Source organism: Pteropus medius, unplaced genomic scaffold, assembly GCF_902729225.1.
Source record: "Pteropus medius unplaced genomic scaffold, Ma_sr-lr_union100, whole genome shotgun sequence".
Taxonomy (NCBI): Eukaryota; Metazoa; Chordata; class Mammalia; order Chiroptera; family Pteropodidae; genus Pteropus; species Pteropus medius.
This window is the reverse complement of record NW_024350325.1, coordinates 7,759,121-7,780,064: the sequence shown is the minus strand read 5'-3', so window position 1 is coordinate 7,780,064 and position 20,944 is coordinate 7,759,121. Positions and strand designations below refer to the sequence as shown.

At 33.4% G+C, this 20,944-nt stretch overlaps 1 protein-coding gene across 3 annotated transcripts in view; it reads right to left on the bottom strand.

Moving 5' to 3' along the window:
* The window catches only part of FNDC3A (fibronectin type III domain containing 3A), a 187,249-nt gene that overhangs the window by 30,393 nt on the left and 135,912 nt on the right, over positions 1-20,944 (bottom strand). For 2 of the 3 annotated variants that reach the window (XM_039839369.1, XM_039839370.1), the window contains 9 exons: positions 20,697-20,934; positions 15,879-16,148; positions 14,641-14,699; positions 10,895-11,052; positions 8,901-8,960; positions 7,729-7,867; positions 3,723-3,776; positions 1,392-1,516; positions 853-1,027 (listed from right to left, as the gene is read on the bottom strand). In XM_039839369.1, coding sequence (XP_039695303.1) covers positions 853-1,027; positions 1,392-1,516; positions 3,723-3,776; positions 7,729-7,867; positions 8,901-8,960; positions 10,895-11,052; positions 14,641-14,699; positions 15,879-16,148; positions 20,697-20,934 — 1,278 coding nt within the window. The remainder of the gene's footprint in view (positions 1-852; positions 1,028-1,391; positions 1,517-3,722; positions 3,777-7,728; positions 7,868-8,900; positions 8,961-10,894; positions 11,053-14,640; positions 14,700-15,878; positions 16,149-20,696; positions 20,935-20,944) is intronic. The other variant, XM_039839371.1, reaches the window with a different exon arrangement.

Below are 20,944 nucleotides of genomic sequence, written 5' to 3'. Positions count from 1 at the left end.
CCTCTATCATTTACACCATTTTTTTTTTCCTCCCTGTGACTGTTTTTTGACTTAGTATGTTTTCAAGATTCATTCATGTTGAGGCATGTGTCAGTACTTCACCACTTTATATAGCTGAACGATATTTCATTGTATAGATATATCACATTTTGTTTTTCCATTCATCAGCTGATGGACGTTTGGGTTGTTTCTACTTTTTGACTATTATAAGTCAACTGGTATAAACATTTGGGTAGAATTTTTTGTACCGACACGTATTTTCACTTATCCTGGATATATACCTAGGAGTAAACGAATGCTGTTTTTGATTCTTATTGCTTCAGAGTAGCTCTAAAAAGCTACAGAATTATATATAACGACTACAAGACATCCTAACTCTTGGTCAGCTTGGTTCTAGCTCACAGCAGATGAGCCAATGATAACTAGACTCAGGTTGCACTATATAATCTCATGTGAGACTCTTCAAATCTCTGACATTTGGGAAAGCAGTGTGTAAACACAGTTGCAGAAGGCAGATGCATCATTTCCTTATCTTTTAGAGCTGCTTAATCTAGATGGCTGTGGTGATCCTCTCCTCTATTTTTCCCAGTACATATATATTTAACATGTAGTCTACACTGTTTCCAGGCACAACCATACAACACGTAAGAAACAAAACACTCTTACACATCAAGAAAACTAAAGACGAGTTTTCCCTCACTCCCAGTCCCTTCCAAACAACAACCAACCAAGGATTCAAAAGATTTGGGAAAGAATCTAACTATTGTGGCAATATTTACTGTATTAACTAGGATTAACACCACACTGAAATATGTTTTAAGTACCGAATTTAAAATACATATTCATACTTACCGAAGTTTCTTCCTCCATCTCTAAAATGTAAGAAATTCCTTCATCTGATGGTGTTCCTGAGGGTTTACTCCATTTTAAGGATAACCAAGTAACCCCAGCCTTAGTTAATACAGGGCTTGCTGGCATAGAAGGGGCACAGCCTGAAGTATAATATAAAACTTCTTCACTAAAACCACTGTTGAAACAAATAGGTTTTATGAAGGAATGAAAAAAGTTATTTTTATGAAGAATTTTTGATATATGACATTTTTGAGAAAATTACAATTTCTGATAGATAACTAATTACAAGCTAAATAATATATCTTGAATTTGATAATACCTTTATGATAATCAGGTCAGATACCTAAAAGTGAATTAGCATTCTTTTAAAAGTGCAATTTATGTAACTAACAACTTCTTATAGTTATTAAAACATCTTAACTATATCAACAAATGATAACTTAAAGCAGGATTTTAGTAGATAATTTGGACTGTGAATAATTTATACAAGTGAAGTTGAATGGATAATCTAAAATATTTACATTAAAATGGTATCTTACCTTGTACCATAGTCATTTTTGGCTGATAGTCTAAATTTACAACCCATTGCTGGTGACAGTTTAGTAATTTTAAATTGCTTCTGTGAGCCTATGTAACACTGACAAAATTCTCCATTTCCTTTTCCCTAAAAGAAATGGCTGATTACTATATATCATGTACATTATTGTAAAAAGGTAAATCGACATCAATTCCCACTTGACAGATAGTAATATATTAGCTAGCATACATTAAAAGTCATCTTTGTTACGCACGCGTCATGGATCTCAAGTGAAAGCTGAGACACACACATTTTATATATACTTACTGTTCATTAAATGCAGAATTTAAAAACTGGGGAATAGATATCTTTTTATAGCTTCTAGAACTAAGTACCCTGTTTTAGCGGATGCTAAACCTCTGGCTTCAGTAAAAGAAACTTTCCAGGTATGGACCCCACAATCTCTATGGGGGGGACTGGTAGTGGTGGAAACAGGGCGATTGTTCATATACACAACTGGTGGTGTTCCTCAACCTAGGAAAAGTTCTTTGCAAACAGTTTTAGGAAAAGGTTCCTACCCATCCCCAAACCTCTACACCTAGACAGCTGCAAAGCTACTTTATAGTAAAGATTTTTGGAGCTACTATTCCTTAGATTTAACACTAAAACAGTATAAGCAAAGAGAACAGCTCAATTACAGGCAATAAAATGGGAGAGATAAAAGTCTACAACTTAGGACAACTAAAGAGTTTTAGAAAGTTAGGGTGCTATACAAAATGAACAAGCTTCTTATTCTCCACCTATATTCTGCATGTGTCAGCAGAGGTAAAGGGTGGATAGGGTGACTTCTGCTTCAAAGAAAACTTTCAGTCTATATCAGGCAGCTTTACTAAACTCTTTTGTTAGTTTTAATAGTTTTACAGTTGATTCTACTGAGTTGTCCAAAAAGAAAATCAAATAATGATAATTTTTGTCCCCCAGTCCAGCCGCCATGGCTGTACCTCTTGTTTTGGTTCCAATTCATGCTGCATTAACTCTAACTTCCTGAATAATGTTAAATACAGAGATAGCTGGTAACTTTGCCTTTTTCCTGCTTTGACTAGAAATGCTTTTATTGTTTAGTGATGGCACTTTGCTTAAGTCCTAATTCATTTTGAATTGTAACTGGAATGGGGTGCTAAATTTTTATCAAATGCCTTTTCATAAACTATTAAGATGATATGGTTTTTCTTCTAAATTTAGAAGAAAACCTATTATAGTAATAGGTTTACCTAATTCTGAATTCTCTTAGAAGTTCTGGGAAAAAATCCGCTTGGTTGTGCCTCATCGCTCTTAATATACTGCTGAATTCCCAAATTACTAATGAAATTTCTACTTTCCCTGGCGCCTCCTCTTAGCTGTGGTGTAAGCATCGGGGTATGAAAGGACATGATAAATAACAGTAAAACAAGGTCCTAAAAAACAAAGCTCAGTATGCTTGCTGAATAATGCCTCCCAAAGAAATCCAGATCCTAATACCTGGAACCTGTGAATATTACCTTATATGGTAACAGAGACTGTACAGATGTGATTAAGTTAAGGTTCTTAGGATGGAGAGATTATCCTGGATTGTCTGAGTGGGTCCAAAATGGAATTGCAGTGTCCTTTTTAGAGGGAGGCAGAGAAGAACTTGAAGACAGAAGAGGAAGAAGGAGATGTAATAATGACAACAGGGGGGAGAACAGATCTGATGCCATTAACCAAGCAATGACAGCCTCCAGAAGTTGGAAAAGGCTAGGCAATGGATTCTCTCCTAGAGTGTCTGGAGGAAGCATGGCCATGGTGACATCTTGTTTTTGGATCAGTGAAAGCCATTTTGGATTTCTGGCTTTCAGAACTGTAAAAGAATAAATGTGTGTTGTTTTAAGTTATCAGGTTTATGGTATTATGTTAAAACAGCCATAGTAAACGAATATGCTTGCCTTTAAGGCTAATGTAAAAACAATAACAATAACAAAAAAACAAAAAAACTTTCACCAAAGTAATTATCCAAATAGACAGGGAGGTAGAATGGGGTGGGGAGGGGATGGGGGTATGGGGGAGAATTAAAATCATTTCTTCAATTAAATAAATTAAAAAAAACAAAGTAATTACCCAAGTGACAGCTTGACGGTGGTTTAGGTGGAAAAACAAAACATAAGGAGGTCTAGTCAACAATGTTTTCTAAGATACCATCAATTCACTCATGCATCACATGAAATCATTCACACTGTTTTTAAAGAGGGAAAAACTTAACTATTAAACAAAAAAGTTATTTCTGCCTGAGGATATGCACTCAATTTTAGCCTAATTTAAAAAGATTCAATTTACTTACCTCATCCCATTCTAAAATAAAGCTTTGGATTTTAGAACCATTGTCACTAGGTGCCTAAAACAAACAAAATGAGTACAAATTAGTACTTCTGTAAAAGATATTGTGATGATCTAATCTAAGGAATCTACGCTGTTGCAGATGTTTTCTGTGACATACTTAGCCCTAGAAAAATTTGCAGAGAATACAGAAATGTATGTATTGTATTCCCCATAATCCTCTTAAATACAAGGAAAGAAAACAAAACAAGAGGTTATTCAAGTTTTTCTAAACATTGAACTATCTCTTTTAGCAACAACTATCTTAACTTTTATAATCCTTAAAAAAAAAATCACTTGGCCTTTCATCAGGTTTTATCAACTTTAAGCCCCTAAAATCGATTCTGGCATTTTCATTAAAACTCACCTTACAATCTAAGAGTAATATTGTACATTTCATCAAAGAGTGAAAGAACTAGGGTGTTGAAAGGAACTCCAAGAGGGCATACTGTCTGGATCTTCACTTCTAGACTCAATGTGCCAGTTACCTAAGACTGCTAATTCAACAATCTGTTAATCATCACTCTCCCTTGGCATTTTATTCCAGCATTTAATCAGTCAAGAATTTCAACCTTATTCTTTCTACATTTTTAACCTATTTCCTCTTTAGTCCTCACTTGGATGCAGAACTGTGATCACTACTGTCCTTATAATAATAACTTCATCTATTTGAAGATAATTGACTGGAAGAGTTCTCTTATCAGAATTAAATAATCTTAACTTTTTAAATAGTTCTTCAGAGAACTTCTGTAATTTTCTGGACTCTATCTAGTTTTATATAATATTGCCAACTATGTAAAACAGCAATCAAGAATCATTAAGTTTTTAATAGAATCTTTTATTACATGGGTTAGTTGTTGAACAGATCTTGTATTTAAAATTTTTTTAAATTATAATTTTCAACTGGTTAGCACGAGCAACATTTGCTATGTAAGTTACATTAATACTCACTGACTGGCACAGCAGTGGCAGTTAAAAGTGACTATACAGAGAAAAGGGCAGAGGAAAAATCCTTAGGAAACTCCAACTCTTATACAGCAGGGGAAGAGAATCCAAAGAAAGAGAAGGTAGCCAAGTTTCAACAGGAAGTGAGTAGTGTAAAAATATATTTCCCCAGAGTAAATGACTTGACTGTGTTCTAGTCTAGTTGCTAAAGTCTCACATTTACTTTGCTTAATTTCTTTTACTTCTTTGTGAGGCTGTTAAAACGTCCTGTGACCTATACTCCATTTTTTCTTTGAGTTAGAGGGAAACTATAACGTGTAAAGTGTTTTACTTTGATCTCACTTAATACTCACATCAACTCTATGAAGTACTATTATCCAACCGTACAAAAGAGAAAAGGAGGCTTTAAAGAGTGCGAATAAGTTGCCCCAGATCACAGGGTCATTAAGAGTGGAGCGGAACTAAATTTGGTCTATCTGATACAAAATCAGTGCTCCTATCCATCAGTATTCCAGGGGCCAAGCAATAGAAGGTTTGCCCAGAAACTAGCAATATTAAGAGTAAAAGAGCAACCTCAGTCAACTTGCTATAATCGCCATCCACTAGCAATTTTAAACAATGTCGGTTGATAAAGTACTTCTCTCAATTACCACTGCATGCCACTGTTCTTATACCATGTTAATTTCCATAGTAATGTTTTTAGATTATATGAGGCAGCAAAGTCAAAAGTCACTAAAACGATGCTAGTTGTCTTCAACTTTAAAATTAAATACCAATAGTTAATATGTTTATTATTATCCAGGTATTGTACTATAGGCTTTACAGATACTATCTGATAACCCTCCCAACAACTGTGAGGTATAGTCATGCACTGCTTAATGATGGAGAAATATTCTGAGAAATGCATTGTTAAGTGATTTTGTCATCGTGCAACCACTAGAGACTGTATTTACACAAACCTAGATAATATAGCCTACTATACATCTAAGTTATACGGTATAGCATGTACGAACCTGTACAGCATGTTACTGTACAAAACAACAGGAGATTAAATGAAGCACAAGTGAAAATGATGCAATTAAGAGATGTAAACACAAGATATATTAGGCTGCTGCTGGAGTAACAGGGTATGCTGTTTTATAGCAAACTTTTCTTTTAATAAGTAGAAAGAGTATACTCTAAAATAATGGTAAATAGTATAGTAAATACATAAACCAGTAACAGTCATTTATTATCATTATCGAGTATTATGTACTGTACATAATTTTGTGTGCTATACTTTTATACAACTGGCAGTGCAGTATGTTAGTTTACACCAGCATTACTATAAATACGTGTATAATGTGTTACATTATGACTTCATGACAGCTATGGTGTCACTAGATGATAAGAATTTTTCAGCTCTGTTACAATCTTATTGGGACCACTGTTGTACATGTGTTCTGTCACTGACAAAAACATCATTACGTAGTGCACAGTTGTATATCACATTATTCCCAATAACCATAACAACAATGTCTAACTTTTTCCTCAACCATACTGATTACTGTGTGTGTATCCTGGACCATTTCTAGAAGGGTGCAAGCCTGGGCAATCTGTATGGGTAACTAAGAGGTAGCACTTGATTAGGCCTACGTCTTGTATAGGCCTACTGAGATACTGTTAAAGATAGAAATTTCAAAATTCAATTGAAATTATCAGAATAAAGAGGAGTACCCTAGAAAAATCTCAATCTTCATGAAGGGCACTGGGCTCCTACCCCAATTGCCCTATCAAAGTAAAGTGCCTTAGCATACAGATAAATGAAATGCTATTCCAAGTGACATGAAATAAAATTAGTCATACTTACCAATATGTATACACTTGTCTAATTAATGTGTGCTAATGATAGTTTTTAAGTATACAAAGCATCTAATATCTTCAGAAGAACTGGGAACTAACAAGCTCTGAACAAGTAGTAAGCTCCCAATATTCAAAAGCTTTCAGAAAGAAAGCTAGGCCTGGTTTTTGCTCTTGAGGTAAGAGTAGATAATTAAATCAAAATACGTAGTTATTTTCTCGCTGCAAATCAATGGTTGCTATTAGGGGTGGTATCTTTTAGAAGATGTTCTGAAATTTTGTGGGGGGTATTTTTGATCATCACAGTAATGTCAGGAGGAGGAGGAACTGATGATCAGCGGGGTGGGGATCTAGGATGCTACCAGTTCCTATAGAGTGTAGGACAATCAGAACAATAAATAATTGTTCTCTTCCTCTAGAAAAGACTTCTGGCTATCCTACTGGACATCTATGTAGGTGACATATCTGTTTATAATTATCAGAACCTAGAACCTAATTCCATTTTACAATGTATTTTTTTTTGTACAGTTTAAACAGTTACTGAATTTTCCCAAAATGCAACTACTGTGCAATCTGGAAAAGACTGTACTTAATTTTGCTCAGCAATTTCCCAAGACCTATATATCATTTCAGCAAATCATGTCACCAATGACAATGCTGTCTGTGGTATCTGAATTACCAATTCTATTTCCAGTATCTGTCCAGTTCATTATATCTTGTGTAGCTAGGTCCAAACATTCACATGTTGAAATATGCATTATTCTATTAAAAATAATTTTGTTCCTCATTTAAGGCATCATATTGATATTTTAAAAACCATGAGTCTAGTTATTATAAATCTCATTTAGGATAAAATTCAGGATACAAAATCATTGTTATAAAATATTATAAAAAGGAGTAATAAACTTGAGAATTATTGTTGTGACACTCAATATCATCAACATGTCCAGTATAATAAGAACTGCTAACTATAAGTCAGGCTTGTCTGCTATATTTACATATAGTAAGAAAAACCAATAAGTGTTATTTTAAGATATAAAAAAACAAATGACTATTTAATAAATATAAAGAGTAAGAGCAAGTTAGCGTAAAGCTCTTGTCTCCAAAAACAATTGAAATTTAATTTTACAGGGGGAAAAAAAAGAAAATAAATGCCCAGTTGGAAATATTTTAGAGAATGCTCTTACCTTCCATTGCAAAGTGAGTGAATTTTTGGTCCGATTGGCTATTCTTGGTGGATTAGGTATGTCAGGTTCACAGCTTAAGGTGGTAAAGCTTTCAGCTTCTGAAGGAGTTCCCTTTATAGAGTTGTATTCTGCCTGTACTCTGTGGTAATAAAATAGTTTACTCCTACAGAATTATTATATCCTGCCTTTCAATAGCATCACCTTTAAGTACTTGCAAGTTAGAATGGTGCCCCCCAAATATTTTAGTGAGAAAATATACATAAGTAAAAAGTACATAATTAAATTTTAAATTGTGACATAACTGTGTCTGTGCAATATGTATTTGCACACAGGCATACAAACAGTACCAAGCGCGCCCATACGTGGGACAAGTTTCCAGAAACAATATCCTTAACTAGGGTAATATACTGATACTTTCTATTCCACTTGATTATATTTAATTTTTAAAAATGCTGAATATAACCTACAAAATTAATTACATGATTCAATAATAGCTGCAATCCACAGTTTGAAAAATACTAGGTTGGACAATACTTTGGGTTCATCATAGGAAGTATAATTGAAAACTTAATAGTTTAATAGGAATAATTCTAACCACAAATGTTCTTTTTAAAAATGGAGGTGACTGACTAAATGCATTATATTGATGCCAACCAGAGAAATCTCTGGAGTCTATAAAATTTTCATAAATTACAATGGAAGACATATGCAGAGTAAAACAGTATCTACGTTATCCCTATTCAGTGTGAAATTCTAAGTGTTTTATTATCGCAAACTCTTTCCAAAATAGGATGTAGTAAAAACATGTAAGTACAAGCCAAATATTTATGATTCTGTTTTGTAAAAATTTCAAAAGCTGGGACAATTATCTAGTGCTAAGCTAGATACTGTAGACATAATACATAATATCTATACATAATATCTATATATTCATTCTAATCCCGAGGTCCTACGAACGGGGTGATACAACCCTTCAATATAACATGAGTTAAATGTTTTATTTTTTGGAGAAAGTGCTGATAATTGCACCAAAAGAAAAACCGAAGTCCACAAAGTCCATGTTTTTAATACAAAGTTAATAATTAAATTATATTCTAGATTTTTAAAGAAAGATTAAAAATAAAACTACCTATGCTATATCATATAAAAAGCAACACACAGGAGCTCCTTACTTTGCATGGTAATCCATAGCTGGCTTGAGATCATTTAAAGTGACACTTGTTTCTTCTCCTCTGGGGGAAAAAAGGAATATTTCATTGCCTGATAAATAAAGCATTTCCAGAGGGTATGCATTATGTACACTAAAGTACTTTATGAAATTACACTGCTTCTTACTTTACCAACTGTGACCATATTCAAATTCTACTAATGTGGAATCTATGTAATTAGGACATGTGCCAAACTTAAGTATGTATCTACATACCACTTTAAAACAAACAGGTGTGCTTAGCAAATCAACTGTGTAAGCCAGACTTTTTTTGAGTGGAGTTAGGAAAGATATTTAGCTTACTGAAGAAATAGAACCATTTTCGATTATTTAAAAATCCATTTTGCACATAGCTAAAATGTGAAATAACGTATGTACTACTGAAACCAAAACTACCAAATTTTTACAAGGAGTCTGTCACTATTGTATTTTATTAGAATATAACATGGAACTTCATTTAAAAGGTTAGTTTAATGAGTAGATAAGAAAAACAGTGAATCATAATTTAAAGTAAAGGATTTCTCATGGCCACTATTACTTTTTTAAGCACAACAGTACATACTCATCTTAATATTATCATAATACAACTATTACTTGGTATGTAGCCAACAAACCAGTCTGTTTTCTATTTCTTTTTTTAAAATCACTGTTCTCTGTTCCATTCCCTTCAGCGGAGTTTCTCTCCTCTCTACTTTATAGGGTTCTTTCCTCTCACCCCCAGTACTCTCCTTGCTTTCCAGCTATCCTGTTTCTCAAATCAAAGTCAGTAAATATCATGAGAAAGAAAACATGTCTCATTGGTGAAAATATACTTTAATGAATTAAGCAGTTTAGGCAGTTGCAGGAGCATCCTTAGAGAGAGACTTTGACTGGTCTAGAGGAAAGGAAGTGACTATGACTAATGTTCCTCTTGGGCTCTCCGGTCAGGCTGTACATGGAGATAAAATCCTTCCTCTTAGCAAGCAACCACAGCTAACTAGAAACAGCCATTAACACACACACACACACATGCATGTATGCACAAAACCCTTTAGCTTGATGGTCTTTTATCCCCTATTTACTCCTTAGGTAGATCTGTCTCATCTAAGAAAAATGAATAGAACAAACACAAGGAAGTCTCTCAATAGAGATAAGACATTTTTATTGCCTTATATTACTAGATGATAGTAACTGGGTAGTTTCATTTTCCTCTCTTCCCTATACTAGCTATTTTTTGAAAAAAGATTCCAAGAAGGTTGATGTACCCAGTATTCTGCCTTGTTTACAATCTTTCTGGTGCTTAAAAGATAACTAATAATCAACTTTACTCTCTATTTTTTTTCATTAGAATAGTAACTTTTATATGAATAAGGACAGAAAAATAATTTATTTTACAACTGTCAATCATAAGCGTCACAATCATAAGAGCCACTCTGACTCTTTCTAAGGTTTCTTGGTATATAATAAATACACTTTTGAACCAAGGAAAGAGAACTATGATAGGTTTTCAAAATATGATTATTAACAAACCGACAAACAAATGAAGAACAAGGTACTAATTTCATTTTACAATAGATATGAGTTTGTACATATAAGGATTAAATCCAACTCTTTAGAAGAGTAATATCACATTTCATGAGTTCACAATCTAAGAGTTCTCTATCTCTGGTCCTGGCTTCTAAATACTACAATTTATATTTATGCCTCAGGAATATGTGAATAGAGAAACATTAGGGAGCCTACTAAAAAATAAAAAAGCTGAATGTGGCCAATAAAAACAACTATTCCAAGGGCTTGCAGACAGAAATGTGTATATCTGGCATCTGAAGTATTTACATTGAAATCACTATCACTGTTCAATTTATAAATTCAAAATAAAAGCATGAAGAGAGAAAAATAGACAAAATTAGTATTAAGTTTTTATATGATAAACCATAAACTTACATAATGGGAGGGAGTAAAAACGTAACAAATACCTACGCATATACACTTTTATATTTCCCATCTTTTCCAGTACTTGAGACCAGAATTTCATAACTACAGAGTTCTGGTACGGTAGTCTCAACTGTTTCACCGTTAATGAAGCTGGAAGGAGGTGACCAGGTAAGTACTACTGTCCTTGCCTGGATGTCCGAGGCCTGCAAAAACAGTATTTAAAACCTTTTTGAAATACTGTAGTGTGCACAATGAACAGTGAAAAATCTAATGCTGTTTCAAGACTGGACCTTACAAAACTATTAGTATAAACACCATAAACAGTCAAAAGAAAGAATGGAATAAAAAACCCGCGTGTAACATATTAGAAAGGGTTCATTTTTTCCATTTATAAAGTGTCTTATAATAAGAAACAGACAAAAAACTCAAGAGAAAAATAAGGAAAGGAAAGGGACTGCCTAAGACATATAAATATAAATAGATTATATATGAAGAAATGTGCGACTGTATTCATAATTAAATAAATGTAAATTAAAATAAGATACCACATTTTATCCACCAGCATGTGAGGATTCAATTCCATATACTCCATTTTATGGAAGAAGAAAAGATTCAGAAAGGTTAAGTGACTTGTCCCAGGTTACTCTACTCCTGAGTGCACAGCTCAGGCTGAGACTAGTGTGATCTCCCCCACACATAGCTCTTCAGTCACACCCGTGAGCTTTTCTCCTTTTTCTTTTTCTTTCGGTTCCTTACATGTGCCATATTCAGTTCCTTACAAATGCTGGTCAGCGTTTCCAATCCTGTCCCCGCATACCCCGACAGTGCCCAACCACTACTTTTTCTTTAAATTTCAGTTCAATTATCCTTCCTTAGGCAAATTTCTTTAACATCCCTGTTAAGATCTAGTGCCCCTATCATAGTCTTATAGCACTCTCTCTCTCTGTTTTGACACTCCACAGATATAATTTTATATTCACTGCATGATGCTTACTCTACTAAAGTTCTGAGGGCAGGGGTCATGCCTGTCTATCCTTTGCTTTCCATTCTATCTCCAGCTTCTAAGAACAACATTTGGCATTTCGTAAATATTTTTGGAATGATTAAGTGAATGAAAACATTTAATTTGGTATTCTGAATGGACTAGAGCATGTAAAAACAACACAAAAATAGCAAAAAACCCTGATCTGTACTTCATAGCTCACAATAAAAAAGGCATAGCTACCCAAACTGTAAAAAAAACAAAAACAAAGCAAAACAAAACCATCGGCATTACTTTGTTTTATAACACAGAGATTATTATTTTATTAAATTACATCTTCCTCATAATATTGGGCAAGAAATTTTCTAAAAGAATTGTTTTAAGCTTTATATGCCTGAAAAATTATACTTTTTAATATTTTATACTGTAACAAATACTGCTAGCATTAGCTATTCTGTCATACAAATAATTCTATTAAGGTTATCGAATTACTTTTCTAGTTAATCTAGTGATATACATTTGTACACACACACACACACACACACGCACACACAATCTTGGAAGGATAATGCTTGAATTTCAATCCCAATTTCAATACTACTTATTAAACCTACTTTTGCTTCAGTTTCCTCATCTGTAATATACGGAAAATAGTACAAAGAATTGTAGGAATAAAGAAAATAATGCATATATGTATTCAAAGCATTTTGGACAGTCTGACACTAGTAAACTTGTTTTAGCTATTATTATGAAATCATTCTGTATATGTTTACATTAATTTACATGCATATACTCAATTCTTAAGAGAAAACAAATTAGAATAAAAGAAAACTAGAGCATCCAAATCCATTATTTAGGGTTGTCAGAAAAAACTAGGACCACAGGAGCCTATTAGATTAGTAAACATCTTACTCGACCTTACTAAAATGGGGTAAAATTTAAAGGTAACCCTTTGTGGAGAAGGTGTTAACAGTAACAATCTTTTCTAATCTGTTCTTGTATAAAAATTAAGAGCAAAGTATTTTTGGGTAACTTCGTAAAAAATATTTTAGCATGGATTTTTTGGGGGGACAGGTAGAGCTTTTTGTTCTGTAAACCAAAAAATATTTTTATCGATGTTCAATAAATGGCCTTATCCTGGCTGAAAAAGCTCTACTTTCCCCACCACATCATGTATTATTTTTCCCTCTTCTTTACTATACTCCAGTGATAACGGTTGTTCCTATCTGGCAAACTTGTCATGCTTATTCCTGTTCTTCTTCTTGTTCCTTCCAACTTTTGTACCTTTTCTAACTCTTTAAAGGCTCAGAGCAAGCTTTCTTGATTGCTCTATTTAAATAATTTCCCTCTCCTCAGTGCTCATAACATCACCCTATTTCTGTAATAGCACTTTTTACAATCCCACGATTTTGTTTGTATATGTTTTTTATTTACTGGCATATAGTAATAGCTCAATACATATTTTGATTGATTGTCATGTCAAATATTTTGATTGAATAAGTAACTACATAACTCTTCAAAGAATAATGTAATAACAGAAAGATTGCTAAGGCATAACACAGTAAGTGAAAAAAGCTTGCCACAGAGCAACAGGATAACCTTTTTTTCATAGAGACAAAGGAAAAAGTTTATATTTTGGTGGATGGACACATATAAACGAACTGAAACAAATCTATTTTTACGCTCTCTGTATATATGCATTACTTACATACTTTAACATATTAATTATAAAATATCTGAGATTCAAATAATCACTGACACTTCCATTGGCTTACTTTAAAAATGGAGTAAAGTTGTAGCTCTTTAAAAAGCAGAGAAAGAAGAAGACTGATCTGAACAACTACTGTAAAATTTTGTTTTCCTTCTAATCTTATTCTAATTTGTTCTAAAGCCTTTTATTCATAAGGCTATAATAATCATGGTGTCCAAATAGTTTGATCTCTAGCATTTTTCCCTACAAAAGCATCTTCGCATGTTTTTGCAGTCTTCAAACCACATTTTTAAAATGGCTATATCATTCTGGCCAGTAAAAACATTCCAATTTATTTACTTATTCCTTTGTTTTGTTTTTATTACTATTAGTACTACAACATACATTTTTGTTTGTGTAGCTTTTTATTCAGAAACAGGACCTCACAGAGGTCAGAGAAGTTTAATTTATATTTCTTTTGGTTACTAGTGAAGACCCTTCTGAGATCTTAACAGGTCTAAAAAATACAACTGTATTTTAACTTTACTTAATATTAACATTAACTTTACTTAATATTAATCTTTGCCATATGTGATGTAAATATTTTTCCTACCAGAATGAGAACCTTTATGTAGGCTACTTTTAAAATATGCAGAAAATTTTATGTAGCCAGTTCTGCTGCCATGCCTTTTTCTGAGTTCTTCGATTACATCTACACTTGCAAATCATCGAGAATTATTAACTTTCTTCCCGAAGTCTGATTTTTTTTAACTGTTTTTGCATATGGAGTTAACCTAATACATTTTATATGGAAATCATACAAATGAGTTTTTAAAAACTGGTAATTAATTGTATCCACATACTTTGTTAGATCTTTGCCTGGTTCAGTGATTTTCAATGTTATTTAGTGTATATTAAATATTTGTTTAAAAAATGAATTCTTGGTTGTATATTCCGCTTCACTGATCAACATTTCTTTCCTTATTTCGGATCTATATGGGTCCATTATTGACCTCATATTCCTTATGTAAAGTTTTAAGTAAGGCCTGAATAAAAAGATACCAAAATCCTATATGGATACACTAAATATAATGTAAAGAAAATACATGAGATACTTACCACTGGTTTGACAATGGTGGAAAGAAGTGCTTCAAAAGCCTTAGTTTCTTCATCTTTTTCTTAAAAAAAAAATTTTTGAATATTAAAAAAAAAAAGAGCTTAAATGCAATCAAACCCCGCTCCCTCTACAATATGTCTTCTGAAACTAGGTTAATATGAGATTTTTATTTTCTAGTTTTTTACTCCTTAGTTCATACTCAGCAGTTTGTGGCTCTTCAGGATTCTTCTGCTTTAGTTTCTATTTCCATTTTAACCAGGATTACTAATTATAATGCCACTATATATATATGTATGTATATGTATATATACACACACATATGTACATACATGTATATAACCAGTCAATAAGTTTTTCTTATAAAAGTATATTTTTATTCATAGTTATAAAAAATACTTTCTCTCTGCAAAGTTCTCATTTGCTAATCTTCTATCTCTTAATGACAAGTTAACTGAGTTATCTGTTTCATGACATGCCTTAATTGTGGTTCCCAAAACATGAATATAATCGACTTGACCATAACTTATAGCCCCCACTGATATATCCAAAACTTTAGATTAACTCTTCCGAAACATCAGTGCTGAAAAAGAATGATCAGGAGGTCTAAAAAATATGAGAGACCATTTCTGTAAATGTTAATAAACAAGACATGAAGCCATTAAAGCAATGCTGGTGGGGAATGGAAATTTTAAAGAAAAGGAAGTAGTACTCAGAGTTCATATAGTAAAAGTCACAGGTTAAAGGAAGGATCCAAGGGAAACATGGGAATTTTAAAAGAACTTTTGAAGAAAGAAATGGAGAATACTCTATCCTAACTATAGAGTATATTGATAGATTGGTGAATGACATAACTATTTGCTATAAGAGACTTACATATAAAGTCGGGAAAAATAAAGAGTTTTAATAAAAACCTGCACGGCTTTATCAAAGGCCCAGAAAGAGAAAAAAAGGAAGCTGGATGAACTTTAAGTTTTCCTATCAAGTAGAAATTTCTCTTAGTTATTAAATTTTATGATATAGGTAAAATTACTAATTTGAGTTTCACCTAAAATCATCAAAAAGAAGCACCCTAGTAATAATTTATGTTCTAAAACATTTTCTCACATTTAGGAAGTATTAGGCTATTAATCTAGTTTATTTGGAGCATGACAAAATGACTAAAAGGTTAGAATATACTTTTAGTAGGTTAAATATTGATGAAAAGTACCAGGAAGAATGGCTGAGTAATTTAAACAATTACCTTCTATTTCTGTATCAATTTGTGTGCCACCTTTTCCTTTCCCTGACTTGTTCCTTCCCGATCCTGTGTTTACCCCACTAGCATTCTGCCCTTTTATAAGTCCATTATGTTCATTTATGGGAGAAGGGCATTTCTGGGGTGATGATGGTGGACTGCTCATTTTATCTTTCTGTGTTCCTTGACGATCCTTTAATTTTTTCTGCAAACGTTCATATGTTTTACTAGATCTTTCATCTCTAAAGTTGGACCTTCCATGTGTAGAATGAGCATCTAGGAAGAAATTAAAAAAAACATTAAATCTATCATCATAATTATATAAAACAAAATATTTCAAAGAATAATTTTGCAAAAAAAGCTATTTCTGTGTCTCTATCAACTGACAGAACCAAGCTTTGCAATTTGATTATAATTATCTCTCTTTCTTTCAAATAAATTTATAGAGATGTTCTTTCCTTTTCCCAACTATTGTTCTCCATAGAAACAGCTTGGTGGTATGCTATGATTATCACAGGTGGGGAATAAGACCTGAAGTGAGTTGTGTACAGTTTGTCTCTTTTACACTTTTGAAGCCATTACCTTTAGCATCTCTTTCAACTTCAAAAATGTAAAATAGGTAAAAAGAAAACCACTGTCTGCCTGAATTCCTTTATGATTCAAAAAACAAATCATCATTAAAAAATAAAGTTTTAGGAATTAGCAAAAAAAAAAAGTAAACGGTTTACTAATAACAATCCAGGTACAAAGTATTACATTTTTAGATACTGTAAACTCAAGGTTGTGATTTAGAAAAATGAATTCATTCCAATAAAATATAATAAAATCCATATATTCAATAAATGTGGTTAAATCAATTGTCCTCAGAGTTTTATTTTAAATTTAAAATTTGTAACAAGAAAAATATTTTTTAAAAGTCTCAAAAATCTCAGTAAAGTTTTAATTTATCAGTGCTTTAAGAAAATTAGTATAATATTCTTGAAATGAGCATTATAAAAATACATACAACAACATTAGACTAAAGGAATTAGACTATTTACATGTAAAAGAATGAGTTTGGACCCTTACTTCACAACATATAGAAAAATTAACTCAAAAAATGAGTCAAAGACCTAACTGTAGGCACTAAAACTATAAAACATATAGAAGAAAACAGGTGTAAGTCTGCATGACATTTGATTAGATAATAGTTTCTTAGATATGACAACAAAAGCACAAGCAATCAAATAAAAAATAAATTTGACTTCATCAAAATTAAAAATGTTTCTGCATCAAAAGGTATCATCATGAAAGTGAAAAGACAAATGGGAGAAAATCTGCACATCATGTATCTGAAGAGAGACTTGTATCCTGAATACTTAAAAAACACAACTCAACAATAAAAAGACCCAATTAAAAAATGGATGAAAGATTTGAATAGACATCTCTCCAACAAAGCTATATGAAGTACCAATAATCAAATGAAAAGATGCTTATCACCTGTAGTTATTAGGGACAAGTAAATCAAAATCATGAGGTAAAACTTCACACTCATCAGAATGGCTAGAATCAAAAGACAGACAACAAATTTTGGCAAAGATATGGGGAAATTAGAGCCCTCGTACATTGCTGGTAGGAAATATAAAATAGTGCAGTCACTATGGGAAACAATTTTGCAGTATCTCAAAAAGTTAAATGCAGAATTACCATATGAGCCAGCAATTCCACTCTTAGGTATATATCTAGGAGAAATAAAAACATACGTCTACACAAAAACTGTATACAGATGTCATAGCATCGTTATTCATAATAGACAAAAAGTGGAAAGAACCAAATGTCCATCAACTAATGAATGGATAAATAAATTTACATTTACATAATGGAATATTTTTCAGCCATAAAAAGGAATGGAACACTAATCAAGCTTCAACAGTGGTCTCCAACCTTTTTGGTACCAGGGACCCATGCTCCTATGAGAATCTAATGCCTGATAATCTGAGGTGGAGCTCAGATGGTGATGGTAATGCTGGAGAGTGGCTGCAAATACAGATGAAGCTGTCCTCGCTTGTACACTGCTCACCTCCTGTTGTGCAGCCTGGTTACTAACAGGCCACGGACCGGTACTGGTCTGCAGCCTGGGGATTGGGGATCCCAGTGCTACAACCTTGACATAAAACTTGAAAACAATAAACTAAGTGAAAAAGCTAGACACAAAAGGCCACATAAACATACACATTGTGTGTATATTTATATGAAATGTCTAGAATAGGCAAATCCAGAGACAGAAAGTCGATCAGAAGATGGAGTAAAGGAAATTAGGACTGACTGTTAATGGGCAAAGAGTTTCTTTTTGGGATGACAGTGGTAGTGAATATACTAAAAACCAGTGACTTGTATACTTTAAAATGCTGAATTTTGTTATGTGAATTATATCTCAATTAAACAGAGGAACTGTAATTAGTACATAGTTTTTAAATGTAGTTATCAAAATGTTTTTATATTTCATTACTGAAGATAAAATAATAAAGCAACAATGGGGATGGGAGGATAAAGAATATGTAGTAGAAAGAACAGGAATTTTATTATCAAAAAGATCTGAGAGAGTTAAAATCCTCAGCAATGAACTAGCAGTGACCTTGCAGAAATTACTTAACATTTCTGAGCCTCAGTTTCTTCATCTGTTATTAAGGCTTAAGTGAGATAATAGATTATGATGAGCGCAGCGTCTAAGCAAAGTTCAGGCTCAATTCTGGTAGTTGATGACAGTGAGATGTTGGATTAGGTCTTACTTTGGGAATCCATATAAAATGTGCATGGAAAGGGTCATGGAGGCAGCTACTGGTTATAAAACTACTGTCCATTATTAGGATCCAGTGGTAAATTCCTTGGCTCATAACTTCAAATTCAATATGACTTTTGTCTTCCACCACTGGGTAGCTAGGTTTTAGATTTCGATTCTTTGTAGATTTGTATGCTTCATTTTCCTTCATACCATTGTGAATCATAGTCATGTATTCTAATGAATATGCCCCTGAGGAACAATGGATTTTAACGATGCAAAACAGTAGTAACTGTAACATCTAGTTTTTTCTTAGATTTTCTCAAACACATTTAAAAAAAATAAGTCAATTTAGCAGTAAGAAAATAGAAGAGACTGATTCGTACTATTAAGCTCTCGCTACTCAAAACTATGTTTACTGTATGAGCTTCACCTGGGAGTTGGTTAGAAATGTATAAACTGAAAACTCACTCAGACCTACGGAATCAATATGCACTACCTGGGCAACAGAAATAAGTTTGAAAAATATATATAATATAATATATATAATGTATCTACTACTTACAGGTTGCGCCGCATATTTAAAATTTTGTATTTAGAGTTATTTCTTCTACAAAATTACTAAGCATCAAGGGCAGGTACTGCCAAGTTCACGGGAAACAGTGATGAATAAAACAGATTCAGTTCTTAGGGGGGTTACAGTCAAATAAGGGAGAAAGTCATACAAAAGACAACAAAAAAATCAAAGTGTATTAAAATTTTGTGAAAGAGACAAACAGGTTTCAGTGCTAGAGACTGATAAGGCAAGGTCATAGATGGTTCCTCTAAAAGCTGAAATCTAAAGGGAAAAAAAGAGCCTCCCAAGGATAAGGGGAGGAGAGCATTCCTGTTAGAGAGAACACCATGTGCAGAGGCACTGAGGCAAGAAAGAGCTTGGAGGTTATGAAAAACTGAAGCGAGGAAGTAGAGACAAGTGGGACAAGGCAGTCAGAGGCTAGAGTACAGAGCCTTGTCCAGGGCAGTGGTTTGCAATCAGGGCCAATTTTGGTTCTCAGGGGTCATTTGGCAATGTCTGGAGATATTTTTAGTTGTCACAGCTGGGTGGGGTGAGGGGAGGGCTGGAGTTGTATGCTATTGGCATTTAGTGGGTAGAGGAGAGGGATTCTGCTAAACTACCTACAAAGCATAGTCCTGTCCCCCACACCAAAGACTTATCTGGAAGGCTGTTGTTGCAGTTATCCCAACAAGAGCTGATGGTGGACTAGATCTGAGTAGCAGTGTAGAAAAAAACAGATAAACTTCTAAAAATAAAACTAATACCAAATGATGTAGAGAAATCAAATTTTACCATTTGGTTTTCACTTGAGCGAATTGAGTGGACAGTGGTATCACGTATTGAGATGAAGATTACAGAGAAAAGGTTCTATAATTGAGATTTATATTTTAGATATGCTATAACTGAGTTGAATGAACCATTTAAGTGAAGTTATCAAAAAGGCAGTTAGAAACATAAGGCTGGGGGCTCAGAGGAGATATTATGGTGAAGATACAAATTTGAAAGCTGTTAGTAGATGGTCTTTAAAGCCATAGCATCAGATTATTATTTTATGTGTGTGGCTGCCTATTCTTCCCAACAATTTATTAACTCCCTGAAGGCAGAGGTCATGTCTTATCTTTTTTTTTTTTATTTTGCAACAGAACCTACTAAATTTGACTACTGGTATCACAGCCTTTAGGATTTAACATGGGGGTTATTATTCCCGGCTAGAAATTTTCTTCAGAGCCTAGACAGCAGAACAGAGAAGACCTCTTGTTTGAATGCATCCCCACTAAATATTGCTACATGATATTAAGTTATTTCCCTCTCTTTGATCTTCTGTTTACTCATCTGCCTTGAAGGATGATCATGAGGGTGAAATACTTAACGTAGTGCTTGGGTAACAGAAAATGACTGTGATATTGCTATCATTTTTTTGTTTCTTTTATATAATATGATAACAGTATTTTTTATATCCAAGCAAAGAACAGCCAACTCCATAAAACAGGAATATTTTTAGATGTCTTACCTACATCTCCATATACTTGTGAAGATTGATACTGTGACATATACTGTGTTGCCATGTCTCCAGCTCCAGTCACTGGTGAGTACATGTGGCGTGGTGGAGGGGGCATCATAGCTGGGACAGGAATGAAACCTGGCAGAGGAGGATGTGGAGAACGATGGATGACTGTGTGACCACTAGGATGAAACTCTGGTGCCTGAGGAACCACAACAACTCTTCGAACACCATTGTCTTCGATAACCTGTAAAATG